This window comes from Salmo salar, chromosome 09, assembly GCF_965601325.2.
Source record: "Salmo salar chromosome 09, fSalSal1, whole genome shotgun sequence".
NCBI lineage: Eukaryota > Metazoa > Chordata > Actinopteri > Salmoniformes > Salmonidae > Salmo > Salmo salar.
In genome coordinates, this window is record NC_138299.1 from 81,248,659 (window position 1) to 81,270,116 (window position 21,458).

At 45.3% G+C, this 21,458-nt stretch overlaps 1 protein-coding gene across 1 annotated transcript in view; it reads left to right on the forward strand.

The window, feature by feature from the left end:
* Positions 1-21,458, forward strand: part of LOC106611943 (uncharacterized) — a 72,532-nt gene that overhangs the window by 43,910 nt on the left and 7,164 nt on the right. Inside the window, exons 14-23 of the mRNA XM_082955965.1 lie at positions 9,363-9,398; positions 13,785-13,829; positions 14,030-14,110; positions 14,756-14,809; positions 14,937-15,002; positions 15,108-15,134; positions 15,222-15,281; positions 19,323-19,394; positions 19,506-19,532; positions 19,625-19,678. Coding sequence (XP_082812091.1) covers positions 9,363-9,398; positions 13,785-13,829; positions 14,030-14,110; positions 14,756-14,809; positions 14,937-15,002; positions 15,108-15,134; positions 15,222-15,281; positions 19,323-19,394; positions 19,506-19,532; positions 19,625-19,678 — 522 coding nt within the window. The remainder of the gene's footprint in view (positions 1-9,362; positions 9,399-13,784; positions 13,830-14,029; positions 14,111-14,755; positions 14,810-14,936; positions 15,003-15,107; positions 15,135-15,221; positions 15,282-19,322; positions 19,395-19,505; positions 19,533-19,624; positions 19,679-21,458) is intronic.

Consider the following 21,458-nt stretch of genomic DNA (forward strand, 5'->3'; position numbering starts at 1 on the left):
CACCATTTGAAAGATAAACATCTCCTTAATCTAACCACGTTTTACGATTTCAAAAAGGTTTTACGGCGAAAGCATAAATTTAGAGTATGTTAGGACAGTACATTTACAAGAGTTGTGTGTAATGTTTTGTCAAGTCAAAGACAGGGTCACCAAAACCATAAAACCAGCTAAAATGATACACTAACCTTTTACAATCTCCATCAGATGACACTCCTAGGACATTATGTTAGACAATGCATGCATTTTTAGTTCTATCAAGTTCATATTTATATACAAAAACAGCGTTTTACTATGGCATTGATGTTGAGGAAATCGTTTCCCTCCAATAACCGGCAGTCAAGTCAGCGTCACAAATTAAATAATTAAAATTAGAAAACATTGGTAAAATATTATATTGTCATTTAAAGAATTATAGATTTACATCTTTTGAACGCAATCAACTTGCCAGATTTAAAAATAACCTTACTGGGAAATCACACTTTGCAATAATCTGAGCACTGTGCCCAGAAAAATACGCGTTGCGATACAGACTAGACGTCATGTTGGGGAGATCTAAAATCGAAAATACTATGTAAATAATCCATTACCTTTGATTCTCTTCATCAGATGTCACTTCCAGGTATCACAGGTCCATAACGAATGTAGTTTTGTTCAAAAAAGCTCATCATTTATGTCCAAAAATCTCCGTCTCGTTAGCACATGATGTAAGCCAGCCGGACTTCTCGTCATGAACGAGGGGAAAAAATATATTTCCGTTCGTTCAAACATGTCAAACGTTGTATAGCATAAATCATTAGGGCCTTTTTTAACCAGAACATGAATAATATTCAAGGTGGACGAATGCATAGCCTTTTATAACGTATTGGAACGAGGGTACCCAACATGAAGTAGCGCGCCAGGTGTCTAATGGGACATCACCGTTCCATGGCTCTTGTTCGGTCAGATCTCCCTCCAGAAGACTCAAAACACTTTGTAAAGGCTGGTGACATCTAGTGGAAGCAATAGGAAGTGCCAAAATATTCCTAAACCCCTGTGTTTTTCAATGGGAGAGGTTTAAAGTCAATACAACACATCAGGTATCCACTTCCTGTCAGAAAATGTCTCAGGGTTTTGCCTGCCAAATGAGTTCTGTTATACTCACAGACACCATTCAAACAGTTTTGGAAACTTTAGAGTGTTTTCTATCCATATATAATAAGTATATGCATATTCTAGTAACTGGGTAGGATTAGTAACCAGATTAAATCGGGTACATTTTTTTTATCCAGACGTGCAAATGCTGCCCCCTAGACCCAACAGGTTAACATGCTGCTGTTCCTCCCTGACAGGCCATCCAGACCATCAGTGTCAGGGTAATCCACTGTCACTGCATGGTGTTGGAGATGATGTGATCTGTGACTGATACTTACACATAGGCATATACACACATACATTACACGTGTCACACACACACACACACACACACACACACACACACACACACACACACACACACACACACACACACACACACGTGAGTGTACACATGTAACTTTTTAGACCAGTGTGAATATCCCCTGTTTGTTTGTGTGTGTTGGTGTAAGGAGGAAACTCTATCCCACAGCCCTGACATCAGACATATTCATGTCATTACTCCGTCACCACAACTAACTCCCTCTATTAACCAGATACATGTAACCAAAGTCTCCCGCCACCGTCCACTATCAGCTCATGATGTATGATCTTAATTTGAGCCAGTTTGCTACAACAGGAAAATTATTATGCTGCAACAGGAAATGGGGATTATAATTAATGGACATTTGTTTAGGGGTTGATACATTTTTCGTAAGGGAAAGTCAAGTCTGAAATTTCAAAGTGTAAATTACAAACTTTAGAAGCCTTTTTAAACCTGAAATACACTATGAGTTTAACATTTCCTGCATTGCAGTAAAGTTCTCCTGGAAGTAGGGTGATCATATTAAGATCCTACATCTGTACAGGACGCAACCCTCCAGCTGCAACACAATATCTGATTTTACATAGCCTAAAGTGACGTTTTTAATCATGCAGAATCAAAACATCCTTCATTGCATTGTGTTATTGTTGCCTCATAGGATATGCGGCTTGAAATGAACCCTGGTATGTGGTTGTTTGATCTGTGATGTTGCTTGGGTTGAAATTTGAATTATATAATACCCTGTTTACATTTCATTGCTCAATCCAGTCGGGACACATAGTAAAGAGAGAAGGGGGCAGGGGGGTCTTTTAACTCATTTCACATTCTAGACACAAAGCTCTCCTCTTCTTACAGAGAGGCCTTTCACTCCATCATGCAGGGCCCCATGCTACATGCTAATAACAGATCCCTATCTGTTCAATGGCATGTGGTTCTGATTAAAAACCACTATGTACATGGGTCCCTGGAGACCAGGTCTAGAGTAGGCCCATACAGATGAGCTGGTCACAACATGGACCTGAGAGGTTTCAGAGCACTGATCAGATATCTACCTCAGTTTACATGCTCTCTCTTAATAAGGTTTGGAGAGAGTCCAACCTTGGGAAGGTGAACTCTGGCCCAACCCAAATCAGTTCTTAATCATTTCACCATACTGATTCCATCCGCTGTAATATTTGAGTGATGAACTTGGTAGTAAACATTGTGTGGCACTTCAGGATTTATTCATTTGTTTTAACGGCTTTCAAATGATCAGTGTGGGTGGCCGTCGTTTCAGAAGATGGAGCAACTTAAAACAATAGTTGTTTGTAAATCTTTTCCGTTGCCATGGTTTTGGTGGAGCACAGAACTTAAACCTGGTAGAGAGGGAGAATCAGCGTGTATTATACACCTCTGGGAATTAATATGATTTCCATCTTTTATTGCTTCAAGACCACGCCGTGCTCCAGAGAGTACACACAACCGCTGCTTTGTGGCTGAGGGGACCAGGGGGCATGATGGAATCAATCTGTCGCTCATCTCTAACTGCCACAGGAAGCACTATGGTCTCCACATCCTTAATCCAGAATCCAGAAATAGAACCATGCATTAGCCGCAGCCCTAGGGTCAGCCGTCTCAGCCCTTACCCAGGAAACCATCCATGCTGCATTGAGAGAATGTCAGTCTGAGTCCAGCGTTTCCATTCTCCTGCCCTAAGTGAGTTACTCCATCCTGCTCCATTAAAGTCTGTGGTGAGGAGAGGTTAGGATGCTATGGATGCTAATAGTGCTGGCTAGGTCTACTGCGGCGTGTATGGGGTTGTTTTAGGTCTACTGCGGCGTGTATGGGGTTGTTTTAGGTCTACTGCGGCGTGTATGGGGTTGTTTTAGGTCTACTGCGACGTGTATGGGGTTGTTTTAGGTCTACTGCGACGTGTATGGGGTTGTTTTAGGTCTACTGCGGCGTGTATGGGGTTGTTTTAGGTCTACTGCGGCGTGTATGGGGTTGTTTTAGGTCTACTGCGACGTGTATGGGGTTGTTTTAGGTCTACTGCGACGTGTATGGGGTTGTTTTAGGTCTACTGCGGCGTGTATGGGGTTGTTTTAGGTCTACTGCGACGTGTATGGGGTTGTTTTAGGTCTACTGCGGCGTGTATGGGGTTGTTTTAGATCTACTGCGGCGTGTATGGGGTTGTTTTAGGTCTACTGCGACGTGTATGGGGTTGTTTTAGGTCTACTGCGACGTGTATGGGGTTGTTTTAGGTCTACTGCGGCGTGTATGGGGTTGTTTTAGGTCTACTGCGGCGTGTATGGGGTTGTTTTAGGTCTACTGCGGCGTGTATGGGGTTGTTTTAGGTCTACTGCGACGTGTATGGGGTTGTTTTAGGTCTACTGCGACGTGTATGGGGTTGTTTTAGGTCTACTGCGACGTGTATGGGGTTGTTTTAGGTCTACTGCGACGTGTATGGGGTTGTTTTAGGTCTACTGCGGTGTGTATGGGGTTGTTTTAGGTCTACTGCGACGTGTATGGGGTTGTTTTAGGTCTACTGCGACGTGTATGGGGTTGTTTTAGGTCTACTGCGACGTGTATGGGGTTGTTTTAGGTCTACTGCGACATGTATGGGATTGTTTTAGGTCTACTGCGACGTGTATGGGGTTGTTTTAGGTCTACTGCGACGTGTATGGGGTTGTTTTAGGTCTACTGCGACGTGTATGGTGTTGTTTTAGGTCTACTGCGACGTGTATGGGGTTGTTTTAGGTCTACTGCGGCGTGTATGGGGTTGTTTTAGGTCTACTGCGACATGTATGGGGTTGTTTTAGGTCTACTGCGACGTGTATGGGGTTGTTTTAGGTCTACTGCGACGTGTATGGGGTTGTTTTAGGTCTACTGCGGCGTGTATGGGGTTGTTTTAGGTCTACTGCGGCGTGTATGGGGTTGTTTTACATTTACATTTTTTTTTTTTACATTTTAGTCATTTAGCAGACGCTCTTATCCAGAGCGATGGGGTTGTTTTAGGTCTACTGCGACATGTATGGGGTTGTTTTAGGTCTACTGCTGGTGGGTGGTGGTGGAGGTATTTGGTGTGTTTTTGAGGTGAGTGAGTGAGTGAGGTGAGTGAGTGAGTGAGTGAGTGAGTGAGTGAGTGAGTGAGTGAGTGAGTGAGTGAGTGAGTGAGTGAGTGAGTGAGTGAGTGAGTGAGTGAGTGAGTGAGTGAGTGAGTGTCTCTCTCTTTCGAGGTCAGTGCTTGGTTTCCCTACATCCAAAGCTAAGTCAATATAACGGCTGTGTGATAGTGCTTCAATTAGTATAATGATTACTACACATTAAAATGTTTGGTTTTCAATGGTCTGGACAGGAAATGAAAGACACAAAATCTGCAGTGTTCTATGAAAGATGCAGCAGAGGTAACCACGGGTACAAATCTAAAACTGATAAGCCCCCAACATTTACGCTAATGAATAAACCAATCAGAGTTTACTCTCGTCATTAAACATATACAGTACCAGTCAAAAGTTTGGATACAGCTATTCATTCAAGGGCTTTTCTTTATTTTTACTATTTTCTAAATTGTAGAATAATAGTGAAGACATCAAAACTATTAAATAACCCATATGGAATCATGTAGTAACCAAAAAGGTCTGAAACAAATCCAAATATATTTTTATATTTTAGATTCTTCAAAGTAGCCACCCTTTGCCTTGATGACAGCTTTGCACACTGTTGGCATTCTCTCAACCAGCTTCATGAGGTAGTCACCTGGAATGCATTTCAATTAACCTCTATGGGCTAGGCGGGACGAATTCGTCCCACCTACGTAACAGCCAGTCTAATCCAGTGGCGCGATTTTTGAATCGTTTGAAATACTATTACTTCAATTTCTCAAACATATGACTATTTTACAGCTATTTAAAGACAAGACTCTCGTTTATCTAACCACACTGTCCGATTTCAAAAAGGCTTTACAACGAAAGCAAAACATTAGATTATGTCAGGAGAGTGCCCAGCCAGAAATAATCAGACACCCATTTTTCAAGCTAGCATATAATGTCACCAAAAACCCAAACCACAGCTAAATGCAGCACTAACCTTTTATGATCTTCATCAGATGACACACCTAGGACATTATGTTATACAATACATGCATGTCTGTTCAATCAAGTTCATATTTATATAAAAAAACAGCTTTTTACATTAGCATGTGACGTTCAGAAAAACTTCCGGGGAATTTACTAACAGTTTGCTAAATTACTCACGATAAACGTTCACAAAAAGCATAACTATTTTAAGAATTATAGATACAGACCTCCTCTATGCACTCGATATGTCCGATTTTAAAATAGCTTTTTGGTGAAAGCACATTTTGCAATATTCTAAGTACATAGCCCAGGCATCACGGGCTCGCTATTTAGACACCCGGCAAGTTTAGCACTCACCATAATCATATTTACTATTATAAAAGTTTGATTACCTTTTGTTGTCTTCGTCAGAATGCACACCCAGGACTGCTACTTCAATAACAAATGTTGGTTTGGTCCAAAATAATCCATCGTTATATCAGAATAGCGGCGTTTTGTTCGTGCGTTCCAGACACCATCCGAAATAGTAAAGAAGTGTCGCGCGCATGGCGCAATTCGTGACAATAAAATTCTAAATATTCCATTACCGTACTTCGAAGCATGTCAACCGCTGTTTAAAACCAATTTTTATGCCATTTATCTCGTAGAAAAGCGATAATATTCCGACCGGGAATCTGCAATAAACTAAACAGCCGAATTAAAATACTCCACGGGGGCTAATCGCGCATGCGCCTCACTCCATTGTCACCTAATGGGACACTTGAATAAGATGATAATCTGTTTCAGCCTGAGGCTGCCTCGTCAACCTTCATGATTTTCCCGCGTCCTGAGAGCCTATTGGAGCCCTGGGAATTGTCACGTTACAGCTAAGATCCTTACTTTTCAATAAACAGATGCAAGACGCACGACTCCTTGTCAGACAGGCCTCTTCCTGCATGAAACCTTGTCAGGTTTTTGCCTGCCATAGGAGTTCTGTTATACTCACAGACACCATTCAAACAGTTTTAGAAACTTCAGGGTGTTTTCTATCCAAACCTGAACAATAATATGCATATTCTAGCTTCTGAGTTGGTGTAGGAGGCAGTTAAAAATGGGCACATATTTTTTCCAAAATTCTCAATACTGCCCCCTAGCCCAAACAGGTTAACAGGTGTGCCTTTTAAAAGTTAATTTGTGGAATTTCTTTCCTTCTTAATGCATTTTAGCCAATCAGTTGTGTTGTGACAAGTTAGGGGTGGTATACAGAAGATAGCCCTATTTGGTAAAAGACCAAGTCCATATTATGGCAAGAACAGCTCAAATAAGCAAAGAGAAACGATAGTCCATCATTACTTTATGACATGAAGGTCAGTCAATCCGAAGCATTTCAAGAACTTTGAAAGTTTCTTCAAGTGCAGTCGCAAAAACCATCAAGTGCTATGATGAAACTGGCTCTCATGAGGACTGCCACAGGAAAGGAAGACCCAGAGTTACTTCTGCTGCAGAGCATTCTGCAGCGCATTCTGCAGCGACATGTCATCCCGTCTGGTTTGGGCTTAGTGGGACAATCATTTGTTTTCCAACAGGACAAATTCCCAAAACACACCTTCCGGCTGTGTAAGGGCTATTTGAACAAGGAGAGTGATGGTGCTGCATCAGATGACCTGGCCTCCACATTCACCCGACCTCAACCCAATTGAGATGGTTTGGGATGAGTTGGACCGCAGAGTGAAGGAAAAGCAGCCAACAAGTGCTCAGCATATGTGGGAACTCCTTCAAGACTGTTGGAAAAGTATTCCAGGTGAAGCTGGTTGAGAGAATGCCAAGAGTGTGCAAAGCTGTCATCAAGGCAAAGGTTGGCTACTTTGAAGAATCTAAAATATATTTTGATTTGTTTAACACTTTTTTGGTTACTACATGATTCCATTTGGGTTATTTCATAGTTTTGATGTCTTCACTATTATTCTACAAAGTAGAAAATATTAAAAAGAAAGAAAAACCCTTGAATGAGTAGGTGTGTCCAAACGTTTGACTGGTAGGGTAGTAATCTTGGACATAAGTTTAATGTTGCTGGCGATTGGGGGGAACAAGTTGAGGAGCTTGTCCATGAGTATTCAACCAGGCTTGATATGATTGACATTTCCCCTCTGCCTGTGGTCATGAAGCTAGAGGCTGTGAGAGAGGTGGCGCTAGCAAAGATTCAACATCTGTCTGCAAATGTGCATGTCCCGCAGCAGGTTCTGAGGAAAATGAATAACAGAACTGTTCAAGTGGTGAGAAAGTGGCTTAAATGCTTAAACACACACACGTGACGTTGTCTTCCTGAGCAAAAGAGAGGGGGGTTTAGGTGTCCTGAATATTGAGTGGATTTACACTGCTACCAGACTGACTCACCTGTTGAACACACTAAATAGTGACGATATGACAGTTAAGGAGTTAGCCAGAGCCTTCCTTCCTTCTGGACCTACGGAGGAGGAAGGTTCCACTGGCCAGGGACACTGAGGACAACCTCCTGGGCTTCAGGAGGAAGGCCAATGGAAAAGTGGACATTCATGCTGCGGGCTTTGGAGTCTAGTCAGATTGGCCGGACCTCAACGACCTGTGCAACAGGACTGGAGTGAAGCTCAGGTGGACATGGACTGATATGCAAACTCAACCAGTGACTGCCTCTGATGCAGTTGTGCCAGATTGCGGTGTTGTTGTGGAGGCTTCTGTCACCCACGATGGAACATCTCATCCTACATCCAGGACAACACTCCTTGGTATCAGACGGATGCAGCTACTGCAACACTGGACTGGCATGAGGCTCCAGGGGAAACTCGTTGCTCTGGACAGTGCTGACCACTCTTTCTCCCATTCCATGTGCCAGAATGCTGCCATTGGCGAGGATATTCTCACCTTTAATATTAAGGCGAGGCTGCAAGTTCTACCAATAAAATATAATCTAGCACTCTGGTACCCTACAAACCATGACCCATTTTGTATTCTACATGAGTCAAATGTAATGGAGTCCATTGCCCATGTTGGGAAAGGCTGCTGTTCATACAAGGATTTGTACAATGCTAGGCATGACCTGGTTTGATGTTGATGATGATGTGTTGACCTGTGTGCCCAATATGCCAGATATTGTTGTTGAGGGGGAGGCCAGGGGGAGGGGCTCATTTGACGGTTACATGGAGCAGGCCTTTGGTGAGAAGCTGATTAAATACCAACTCCTCGTGGCACGCTTGGACACCCTCAGGTGTAGGTGCTAGCTGGTGGTGCTGATATTTGGCAGTCTCGGCCACGTACACAGGCTTGCAGTGCGTGGCCTCCAGATTGAGGGCCTGACAAAAACTATGGCAAAGCAATTGGGTAGGTACTGGTCTGTTTCAGCTGTCGTGGCCAGCCTAGCTGTTTGGAGAAGGATGTGCTTTCAGTGCCCTTGAGTGCCATGTATACAGGGACCTTTGAAATGTTTGGATCCTTTTTTGTACATTTGATTGGTTGACTAATATATTCCCTATTGTTTGCCCAAGCCTCCAAAGTCCTTCTCTGAGAGTTCAACCATCCTAACCCCGGGGTTAATTATACCAACCATGTTGTGTGATACAATGCCAGGGTATTGTGTTTTGCCAACTGCATGCCCTGCCTGAATATGGCCATTTTAAGGCCGATTTGCATCAAAGCATCCATAACAAAGCTGGTCCTCATCAGCAAACAGAGAGAGGAAAATAATGATCTGTTTGTTTACTGACAGGGTCGTATTGTGAAATCCACCATCCATCCACAATGTTCCTGTTTTTGTTGAACGCTGTGACAAATTTAATTGAACTGATGCTTTGTATTTTGTGTAACCTCTCTCTCTTTCTCTCTCTCTATCTCTCTCTCTCTCTCTGTCTGTCCCTTTCTAGGGCCCACCAGGATTACCAGGGTCCCCAGGTGGAAAGGTAAGGTCTTATTTATCTAACTATAAACATGCCAACTCTTCTATTAGTTTCTATAATCCATTCTATCAATATCCATTCTATCAATATCCATTCTATGAATTTCCATTCTATCAATATCCATTCTATCCATATCCATTCTGTCAATATACTGTGGCAGATGGCAGGGAGAGGTGAGGTTGAGTGGTTATTGAGGGGAGATATCTTGCAGCCCACTGGCTCCACTCCCTAGCCTTGTATGGACTTCCTGCCCCGATGAGGCAAGGCTGTGTGTGGAACATTAAGCCAGGGAGTGCTTGGGGATAAAAGAGGAAGCAGCCTGCACAAAGAGGCAGAGAAAGGAGAGAAAAACGTGCATTATGAAGAGTGGGAGAAGAGAGGACAATATCTGTGAGATTACTCGTTGTGACCTGGACTGTCGGATTACCTCCCTTGTGTACCGAACTGGATTGTCTGAGGACCCGAGTTTTAGGTTTACCCCTGGAGAACGGAATGGACAACGAGAATGGATTGTGGACTGTGAAGTAATTGGTGAATTCCCCCTTATTCCCCAGTGTACCAAAATCCCTAATAAACACCCCATTTGTATTCTAGTTGTGCTACTGGTGCATGTTTTGTTATTGAACTTGGTGATGTGGAAACCCCACACCCTTGAGCCTGCTACATATGTTGGAGAATGCGGGCAACCCAAACCAAGCTCAATAATTAAACAGACACAGAGCACAATAGTGGAGGCGAACATAGCACAGCTGGTTATGCATTGGGAGTTGCAAGATGAACAGCGTCAGATGACCACTCTCCTGCAAGCTGAACTCAGTCAGCTGACAGCTGCCCAGGCCGGCATAGTGGCAGGCGCAGCATTCTCTTGTCCAGAACCCAGTAGCTTTATACTGAAGCTGACAGAGGCTGGCGACATTGAGGCTTGCCTTCGAGAGGATGGTGGCTAGGGAGAAATGGCCCCATGAGCAATGGGCCAGCCTGTTAGCACCCTTCCTGTCAGGCGTGGCACAGAAGACCTATCAGGATCTGACGGTTGACCAGGCGACGCATTACGAGGTGCTGAAAAAGGAGATCCTGCACCGGTATGTTTACACCCTGATTAGCAGGGCACAAAGATTCCATGATTGGGCATATGATCTTACAGCATCCCACCGATCACAAATGCATAATCTAATTAGGCTGGCTAACTACTGAGCCCCTGATGCTCACGACCATCGAAAAAGTGGTCATAGATACATTTCTACGCTCTCTCCCGTTCGAAGCTAAAAAGTTAGCCAGCCAAGCTAACCCCCAGATCGCAGATCAACTGGTGGAAGGACAACAGGTGGCTTTGGAGGTCCTGCACAGTGGACAACCACGGAAGGAGGAACCCTTCACTCGCCCGAAGGAGCAAAAAAGGATGGAGGACCACGCCGGGACCCCGGCCAAGGATGGAGGAACACCCACAGCCAGCTCCCTGACGCCCCTTCTTGGACAGCAGGAAATGCTATGAGTGTGGAGAGCCGGGACACATCGCCTGGAACTGTTCAAACTGCCATGTCCCAATGCCTTCGGCCTCAACCAGTGAGGTAGCCAACCTGTGGCCCTGCGGCTTGCTGATGGCATGCTGGACTAGGGAGAGTGGTCCTTCCCCTGTCACCCCGGTAAGAGCCAATGGAAAGGACACCACGGCACTTGTGGACTCTGGGAGTATGGTGATCATCGCCCAGTCCCCGAACCTTGCGGAGACCGTGGCCATCATGTGCATACACGGTGAGACCAAGGACTACCCTATCACACTCCTCCACTTACAGACCACAAAGGGACAACACACAAGACCAGTGGGAGTCGTCCCAAACCTGCCTGTGCCGGTCCTTATCGGGAGGGATTTCCCGATGGTCAGCCAACTGTGGACCAGTATGTCTGGAGACGTAGGGAACCAGAAGGGAGGAGGAAGCCGGAGAGGTGGGAGGGATGCCAGATGGCGTAATGACCGGATGTGTGGATTCCAGGATGTGGACCCGCAGGCATCAACCAAACCCCTCTCAGAGGGGGACTCTAAAGCCAGACTGGACGAAGAGGTGGCGAGTCTGGAAGACATGTTCCCAATGAACCATGAGGTGGCACCAGAGCCCGCCTCTCTAGCGGGCCGGTTCGGCACGGCCCAACTGCAGGATCCCAACTTGACCAGCACTCTCCAGCAGGTGGCTGCGGTAGACGGAAAGCCAGTGGAGGGGTAAGTCAAGTAACCTACTCCCATTTTTGTATAAAGAACAAGTTGCTATATCAGGTCGTGAAGAAGAATGACGAATGTCTGTAGTTTTTGTTGGGTCCCCGTCCCTTTGTACCATCTGTCCTGCATTTGGCGCACTCCAACCTTCTTGGGGCTCACCTAGGGCTGGAGAAGACCTTAGACAGGATCAAGGCACAATTTTACTGCCAAGGGGTGAAGAGAGCAGTGGAAGAATATTGCCGCAGTTGCCCGGAGTGCCAGAAAAACCCAGTTTTCGCAGTCCCTTAATTCCCCTACCTATTATTTCAGTCCCTTTCAGCAGGATTGCAATGGACCTGGTGGGACCTCTACCCAAGAGCAACCGAGGGCACCAATACTTTCTAGTGATTTTGTGATTCTGGATTATGCCACCAGGTACCCGGAAGCCATTCCCCTGTGCACCATGGCCACCAAGGGAATCACACATGAGTTGGTCATGCTGTTCTCCCGAGTAGGCATCCCCGATGAGATATTGACCAACCAAGGCACCCCGTTCATGTCACAAATCATGAAGGATCTATGCAAGCTAATGAAAATAATCCAGTTGTGCACCTCAGTGATTCACCCACAGCCTGATGGGTTGATGGAAAGATTAAATCGAACCCTGAAGCAGATGATAAAGAAGGTGATGGAGGCTGACTGAAAGAATTGGGACCAGCTGTTACCCTACCTGATGTTCTCGATCCGAGAAGTGCCCCAAGCTTCAACAGGATTCTCTCCCTTCGAACTCCTGTACGGGAGACAACCCCGAGGACTGCTGGACGTGGCTAAAGAAGCCTGGGAACCGCAACCGTTGCCCCGCCGAACCTTGGTGGAGCACGTGGGTGACATGAGCGATTGGATGGCAACCCTGTGGCCCCTGGTAAGGGAACACATGCTGGAGGCCCAGGAGGCCCAAGCGCGGGTGTACAACAGAGGGTTACAACGAAGGGACTTTCATCCAGGAGCAAAGTGTCGATGTTTGTCCCCACCTCAGAATGTAAGCTTTTGGCCCGATGGAACAGGCCATACGAAGTCATTGAGAAGGTGGGTGAAGTTAAATGTAGGGTCAGACAGCCGACACGTAGGCATCTGACCCAGCTTTACCATGTGAATTTGCTAAAGAAATGGAATGCACGTGATGTACTCTATTTCCCCGAAGAAGGCCACCACAGAGACTGAGTTGGCGGAGGTGCCAATGGGGGAGCAGCTGAGCCAAGCCCAGAAGCAGGAGCTGAGGGATTTGGTCGGCCAAAACCTGGATCTGTTCTCCAGTGAACCAGGACACACCGATCTGGCACAGCATCATCATCAGACCCGGGAAAAAGGTGAAGTTGAAACTCTACCGGAAGCCAGGAGAGAGGCTGTCAGGACCGAGATAAAAACGATGTTGGAAGCTGATATAATCAAATAGTGAGTGGTGCAGCCCCCCCGAGTTTTAGGATTACCCCTGGAGAACGGAATGGACTACGAGAAAGGCTTGTGAACTGTGAAGTAATTGGTGAATTCCCCCTTATTCCCCAGTGTACAAAAATCCCTAATAAACTGCCCATTTGTATTCTAGTTGTGCTACTGGTGCATGTTTTGTTATTGAACTTGGTGACGTGGAAACCCCACACCCTTGAGCCTGCTACAATACATTATATCAATATATACTGAGTATATAAAACATTATTTCCATGACAAAGACTGACCAGGTGAAAGCTATGGTCCCTTATTGATGTCACTTGTCAAATCCACTTCAATCAATGTAAATGAAGGATTGTGTATGTGTGCCATTCAGAGGGTGAATGGGCAAGACAAAATATTTAAGTGCCTTTGAACGGGGTATGGTAGTAGGTGCCAGGCGCACCAGTTTGAATCAAGAACTGCAACACTGGTGGGTTTTTCACACTCAACAGTTTCATGTATGTATCAAGAATGGTCCACCACTCAAAGGACATCCAGCCAACTTGACACAACCGTGGGAAGCATTGGAGTCAACATGGGCCAGTATCCCTATGGAATGCTTTTGACACCTTGTAGAGTCCATGCCCTGATGAATTGAGGAAGTTCTGAAGGAAATGAGGGGGGTAAAATACTATGCATTGTAGTTTTAATCACTGGAAGTCAATGAAGACTCTTGAGGATGAGTTAAGTTATTTTCCTCCCCACTCCAGGGAGAGCTAGGCTTGCCTGGACCATCTGGACTGGATGGGGAGAAGGTATGGTAGTCACACTAATGTCCAGTTAACATTTTGAATATCCCACAATCCCATTAAATCAGCATATCATTCCAATGTTCGCTGAACAGAACAGTCATTCAGTACATTTTGTATTTAATGCAATTTTTATCTGGGATGATCATGAACATAATTAATCGAAGCTCCCCTCACCTTTGAACTCTACCCTCCTCTCCTGTTAGGGTCCGAAGGGAGATATGGGGGAGACAGGGTCAATCGGAGAGAAAGGAGAGAAAGGAGAGATGGGTCTCTCTGGGCCAGGGGTAAGTAGAGAGAGACTAGTCATACACTGATGGGTCTCCAGGCCAGTGGTTAGTATAGATAGACTAGAATCATACACTGACGTGTCTCTCTGGGCCAGTGGTTAGTATAGATAGACTAGAATCATACACTGAGTCTCTAGGGCAGGGGTTAGTAGAGAGAGACTAGTCATACACTGATGGGTCTCCAGGCTAGTGGTTAGTATAGATAGACTAGAATCATACACTGACGTGTCTCTCTGGGCCAGTGGTTAGTATAGATAGACTAGAATCATACACTGAGTCTCTAGGCCAGGGGTTAGTAGAGAGAGACTAGTCATACACTGATACTGATAGACAGACAGTTGAGTGGCACGACCCGTTGAGTGGCACGACCTGTTGAGTGGACCGACCTGTTGAGTGGCACGACCTGTTGAGTGGACCGACCTGTTGAGTGGCACGACCTGTTGAGTGCTGTAAGATGTTAAATCCCCCTGTCTGTCTGTCTGTCTGTCTGTCTGTCTGTCTGTCTGTCTGTCTGTCTGTCTGTCTGTCTGTCTGTCTGTCTGTCTGTCTGTCTGTCTGTCTGTCTGTCTGTCTGTCTGTCTGTCTGTCTGTCTGTCTGTCTGTCTGTCTGTCTGTCTGTCTGTCTGTCTGTCTGTGTCTCAGGGAATAGATGGACAGAAGGGAGAGATGGGAGACTCCAGGCTGGAAGATAACCTGGTAAGAGAAACACACTGAAAGTCACTATGTGCACAAGTTGGCCCACAGGGCATTGGTTTTAACACTGCTTCAGACAGACAGTGGGGTGACATTGATATGATCATCTTGATTGTGTTTTGTTATTCAGGTTCAGATGATTTCTCAGCCGGGCCCCCCCGGCCCCCCAGGACTCCCCGGACCTCCAGGGTACATGGTGAGTGTTAGAATATAACAGCTTCACCCCTCTGTTCCCCAATATACATGATGCGGCTGAATCCCTTCAGATACATAGCACTGATATGATCTCTGTGTCTTCCAGGGTCACCATGGAATGCCTGGCCCTAAGGTAAGATTAGAGCTCCAGGGCTCCAGTAATGTCTGTATTCTGAAGCTGCTCTGGAGTGTAGAGTGAGAATCATGTGTTCCCATGCAGGGAGAGCCTGGAGATAGAGCTAAAGGGGACAAGGGAGACATTGGAACTGCTGGACTGAGGGTGAGTGATACTGTAGACCAGGGGTAGACAACTAGATTCAGCCGCGGGCAGCTTTTTATCAGAGTGGATGGTCGCGGGGCCGGATCATAATTATGATCATTTGGACACTGCAAATTGACCACAACTAGCCCAAAAAGAGGGGAGTTTTGAAAATAGCTATCATTGCATATCTTGATTACATTGAGACCCCATCAGTTATAATTTTTTATTAGTGGGAATACTTGGAAACAGATTGACTAAAGTAACCTCATTTTCAGCTGAATTCCTGGTGATTTTAGTCTTTTTAACAAAAAACTTATATCCCCAAAAATAAATAACATTAATAATAATATACACTACATGACCAAAAGTATGTGGAAACCTGCTCGTTGAAAATCTCATTCCAGAGTCATGGGCATTACATTGGAGTTGGTCCCCCCCTTTGGTGCTATAACAGCCTCCACTCTTCTGGGAAGGCTTTCCACTAGATGTTGGAACATTGCTGCGGGGACTTGCTTCCATTCAGCCACAATAGCATTATGTGAGGTCGGGCACTGATGTTGGGCAATGCATTCGGGCAGGTCGCGTTCTCCTGGCACCCGGCAAACCCAGATTTGTCTTTTGGACTGCCGGTAAAGCGTGATTCATCACTCCAGGGAATGCGTTTCCACTGCTCCAGAGTCCAATGGTGGCGAGCTTTACACCACCCCTGCCGATGCCTGGCATTGAGTATGGTGATCTTAGGCTTGTGAGCGGCTGCTCGGCCATGGAAACCCATTTAATGAAGCTCCCAACAAACAGTTATTGTGCTGACGTTGCTTCTAGAGGCAGTTTGGAACTCGGTAGTGAGTGTTGCAACCGAGGACAGACGCTTTTTATACGCTACGCGCTTCAGCACTCGGCGGTCCCTGTTCTGTGAGCTTGTGTGACGAGCTTGTGTGACACAATAACAGCGCTTACAGTTGACCGGGGCAGCTCTAGCAGGGCAGAGATTTTGCAAACTGACTTGTTGGAAAGGTGGCATCCTATGACAGTGCCACACTGAAAGTCACTGAGCTCTTCAGTAAGTCCATTCTACTGCCAATGTTTGTAGATTGCATGGCTGTTGTGCTCGATTTCATACACCTGTCAGCCACGGGCGTGGCTGAAAAAGCAAAATCCACTAATTTAAAGGGGTGTCCACATACTTTTCTGTGTGTGTGTGTACATATATATATACTGCTCAAAAAAATAAAGGGAACACTAAAATAACACATCCTAGATCTGAATGAATGAAATAATCTTATTAAATACTTTTTTCTTTACATAGTTGAATGTGCTGACAACAAAATCACACAAAAATAGTCAATGGAAATCCAATTTATCAACCCATGGAGGTCTGGATTTGGAGTCACACTCAAAATTAAAGTGGAAAACCACACTACAGGCTGATCCAACTTTGATGTAATGTCTTTAAAACAAGTCAAAATGAGGCTCAGTAGTGTGTGTGGCCTCCACGTGCCTGTATGACCTCCCTACAACGCCTGGGCATGCTCCTGATGAGGTGGCGGATGGTCTCCTGAGGGATCTCCTCCCAGACCTGGACTAAAGCATCCGCCAACTCCTGGACAGTCTGTGGTGCAATGTGGCGCTGGTGGATGGAGCGAGACATGATGTCCCAGATGTGCTCAATTGGATTCAGGTCTGGGGAACGGGCGGGCCAGTCCATAGCATCAATGCCTTCCTCTTGCGGGAACTGCTGACACACTCCAGCCACATGAGGTCTAGCATTGTCTTGCATTAGGAGGAACCCAGGGCCAACCGCACCAGCATATGGTCTCACAAGGGGTCTGAGGATCTCATCTCGGTACCTAATGGCAGTCAGGCTACCTCTGGCGAGCACATGGAGGGCTGTGCGGCCCCCCAAAGAAATGCCACCCCACACCATGACTGACCCACCGCCAAACCGGTCATGCTGGAGGATGTTGCAGGCAGCAGAACGTTCTCCACGGTGTCTCCAGACTCTGTCACGTCTGTCACGTGCTCAGTGTGAACCTGCTTTCATCTGTGAAGAGCACAGGGCGCCAGTGGCGAATTTGCCAATCTTGGTGTTCTCTGGCAAATGCCAAACGTCCTACACGGTGTTGGGCTATAAGCACAACCCCCACCCGTGGACGTCGGGCCCTCATACCACCCTCATGGAGTCTGTTTCTGACCGTTTGAGCAGACACATGCACATTTGTGGCCTGCTGGAGGTCATTTTGGCAGTGCTTCTCCTGCTCCTCCTTGCACAAAGGCGGAGGTAGCGGTCCTGCTGCTGGGTTGTTGACCTCCTACGGCCTCCTCCACGTCTCCTGATGTACTGGCCTGTCTCCTGGTAGCGCCTCCATGCTCTGGACACTATGCTGACAGACACAGCAAACCTTCTTGCCACAGCTTGCATTGATGTGCCATCCTGGATGAGCTGCACTACCTGAGCCACTTGTGTGGGTTGTAGACTCCGTCTCATGCTACCACTAGAGTGAAAGCACCGCCAGCATTCAAAAGTGACCAAAACATCAGCCAGGAAGCATAGGAACTGAGAAGTGGTCTGTGGTCACCACCTGCAGAACCACTCCTTTATTGGGGGTGTCTTGCTAATTGCCTATAATTTCCACCTGTTGTCTATTCCATTTGCACAACAGCATGTGAAATGTATTGTCAATCAGTGTTGCTTCCTAAGTGGACAGTTTGATTTTACAGAAGTGTGATTGACTTGGAGTTAAATTGTGTTGTTTAAGTGTTCCCTTTATTTTTTTGAGCAGTGTATATATATATATATATATATATCACAGGAGGTTGGTGGTACCTTATTAATTGGGGAAAACGGGCTCATGGTAATGACTGGAGTGGTCTCAGTGAAATGGTATCAAACACACGGTTTCCAGAAAAACCCTTGAATGAGTAGGTGTGTCCAAACTTTTGACTGGTTGAGTATCTGGAGCATCAGCATTTGTGGGTTCGATTTCAGGCTCAAAATGGTCAGAAACAAAGAACTTTCTTCTGAAACTCGTCAGTCTATTCTTGTTCTGAGAAATGAAGGCTATTCCATGCGAGATATTGTCAAGAAACTGAAGATCTCATACAACGCTGTGAACTATTGCCTTCACAGAACAGCGTAAACTGGCTCTAACCAGAATAGAAAGAGGAGTGGGGGGCCCTTATGCACAACTGAGCAAGAGGACAAGTACATTATAGTGTCTAGTTTGAGGAACAGACTCCTCACAAGTCCTCAACTGGCAGCTTCATTAAATAGTAGCCACAAAACACCAGTCTCAATGTCAACAGTGAAGCGGCGACTCCGGGATGCTGGCCTTCTAGGCAGAGTTGCAAAGAAAAAGCCATATCTCAGACTGGCCAATAAAAGGAAAAGATTAAGATGGGCAAAAGAACACCGACACTAGACAGAGGCCAGCATCCCAGAGTCGCCTCCTCACTGTTGACGTTGAGACTGGTGTTTTGCGGATATTGGCAATTTCTCGCATGGAATAGCCTTCATTTCTCAGAACAAGAATAGACTGATGAGTTTCAGAAGAAAGTTCTTTGTTTCTGGCCATTTTGAGCCTGTAATCGAACCCACAAATGCTGATGCTCCAGATACTCATCTAGTCTAAAGAAGGACAGTTTTATTGCTTCTTTAATCAAAACAACAGTTTTCAGCTGTGCTAACATAATTGGAAAAGGGTTTTCTAATGATCAATTAGCCTTTTAAAATGATAAAATTGGATTATCTAACACAACGTGGCATTGGAGCACAGGAGGGATGGTTGCTGATAATGGGCATCTGTACGCCTATGTAGATATTCCATAGAAAACCTGCTGTTTCCAGCTACAATAGTCATTTACAACATTAACAATGTCTACACTGTATTTCTGATCAATTTGATGTTATTTCAATGGACAAAAAAAATGTGCTTTTCTTTCAAAAACAAGGACATTTCTAAGTGACCCCAAACTTTTGAACGGTAGTGTATGTATGAGATTAGGAGGAGGAAGACCAGCAGTATGATGATGTCCAACATACAGTATGTCTGTCCTCTCCAGGGTATGGATGGTCCTCAGGGTCCCCCTGGTCCCACAGGTTTGGTGGGTCTCCCAGGCACAAAAGGAGAGAAGGTGGGTGACGCCATCATCATTAGATAACCTCAGTATATCAGGTCTACAGTCATTGCATTTCATGGTCTCAGTCATGCTGGCACTGATGCATTCATGAATGTGTGTTGACAGGGCAAGTCCGGGGAGCCTGGAATGGATGTAAGGATGAAAGTGTTTTTGACCTTTGACCTGCCACTCTATGACACAGGGAACTCGCTGCAGCACACACTAACCTGTTCCTCCCTCTACAGGGTTTCCCAGGCCTGACTGGTGAGAAGGGATCCCGGGGAGACAGAGGAGACAAGGTTGGAGGAGCATTTTCTTCTCTTCTATAGCCCAGAGTCCTGCTATGATTACACATAATAATCAGTGTTGCTGCACCTGTATAGTCACCTGCCATCATTGACTTAGGTCTTGCCAGTTTAAAGTTGATGGGTTAACCAATACGTGTTAGAAGGGGTGTAAAGTACTTAAGTAATTTAAAGTACTATTTAAGTCGTTTTTTGGAGGTATTTGTACTTTACTTTGCTAATTATATTTTTGACTCCTTTACTTCTAAAGAAATAATGTACTTTTTACTCCAAACATTTTCCCTGACACCCAAAAGTACTCGTTCGTCATTTTATATTAAGGTATCTTTACTTTTACTCAAGTATGACAATTGTGTACTTTTTCCATCACTGCATGTTAATACCATAAAACATTGGGTAGGGATCTGAGATTAATTACTAATGGTTACTATGACCACACAAGGACCATAAGTACACTACTAGGGTGCTGTAGGGAACTGTAGTTGTTAATATACTAGGATGATCTGTAAATATGGCCACCAAAATACACAGCATCAAATCCAATTGTATTTGTCACTGGCGCCGAATACAACAGGTATAGACTTTACCGTGACATGCTTACGAGCTGTTTTCCATCAATGCAGAGTTCAAAGTAAGGCTTTTTTTTTATTAGCAAACAATAATAACAAAAATTCAAGGAAACGATAACACAATAAAAAAAAATGCGAGGCTATGTACAAGGAGTACCAGTGCCAAGTCAATGTGCAGGGGTACGAGGTAGTTAAGGTAATTGAGGTAATACAGTATGTATTAAAAGTAACTAGGCAGTCAGGATATATAATAAACAGAGTAGCAGCAGCGTATGTAAAGAGTGAAATTGTGTCTATTTGAGAGTGTGTGTTTGTGGAGTCAATATGTGTGTGTGTGTGTGTGTGTGTGTGTGTGTGTGTGTGTGTGTGTGTGTGTGTGTGTGTGTGTGTGTGTGTGTGTGTGTGTGTGTGTGTCTGTGTCTGTGTGTGTGTGTGTGTGTGTGTGTGTGTGTGTGTGTGTTGGAGTGTATTTTGTGTGTGTATGTAGGTAGGATCCAGTGAGTGTGCAAAAAAGGGGGTCAATGCAAATAGTCCGGATAGCCATTTGATTAGCTGTTGACTTGGGGGTAGAAGCTGTTTAGGAGCCTTTTGGTTCCAGACTTGGCGCTCCGGGACCGCTTGCAGTGCGGTAGCAGAGAGAACAGTCTATGACTTGGATGGCTGGAGTCTTTTTTAGGACTTTCCTCTGACACTGTCTGGTATAGAGGTCCTGGATGTCTGGGAGCTTGGCCCCAGTGATGTACTGGGCCGTATGCACTACCCTCTGTAGCGCCTTGCAGTCGGATGCCAAGCAGTTGCCATACCAAGCGTTGATGCAGTCAGTCAAGATGCTCTCAATAATGCAGATGTAGAACTTTTTGAGGATTTTATAGGAGGGGTGTATAGTATGGGGTATAGGGGTCTGTTTTTATAGGAGGTGTGTATAGTATGGGGTATAGGGGTCTGTTTTTATAGGAGGGGTGTATAGTATGGGGTATAGGGGGCTGTTTTTATAGGAGGGGTGTATAGTATGGGGTATAGGGGGCTGTTTTTATAGGAGGGGTGTATAGTCTGGGGTATAGGGGGCTGTTTATAGGAGGGGTGTATAGTCTGGGGTATAGGGGGCTGTTTTTATAGGAGGGGTGTATAGTCTGGGGTATAGGGGGCTGTTTATAGGAGGGGTGTATAGTATGGGGTATAGGGGGCTGTTTATAGGAGGGGTGTGT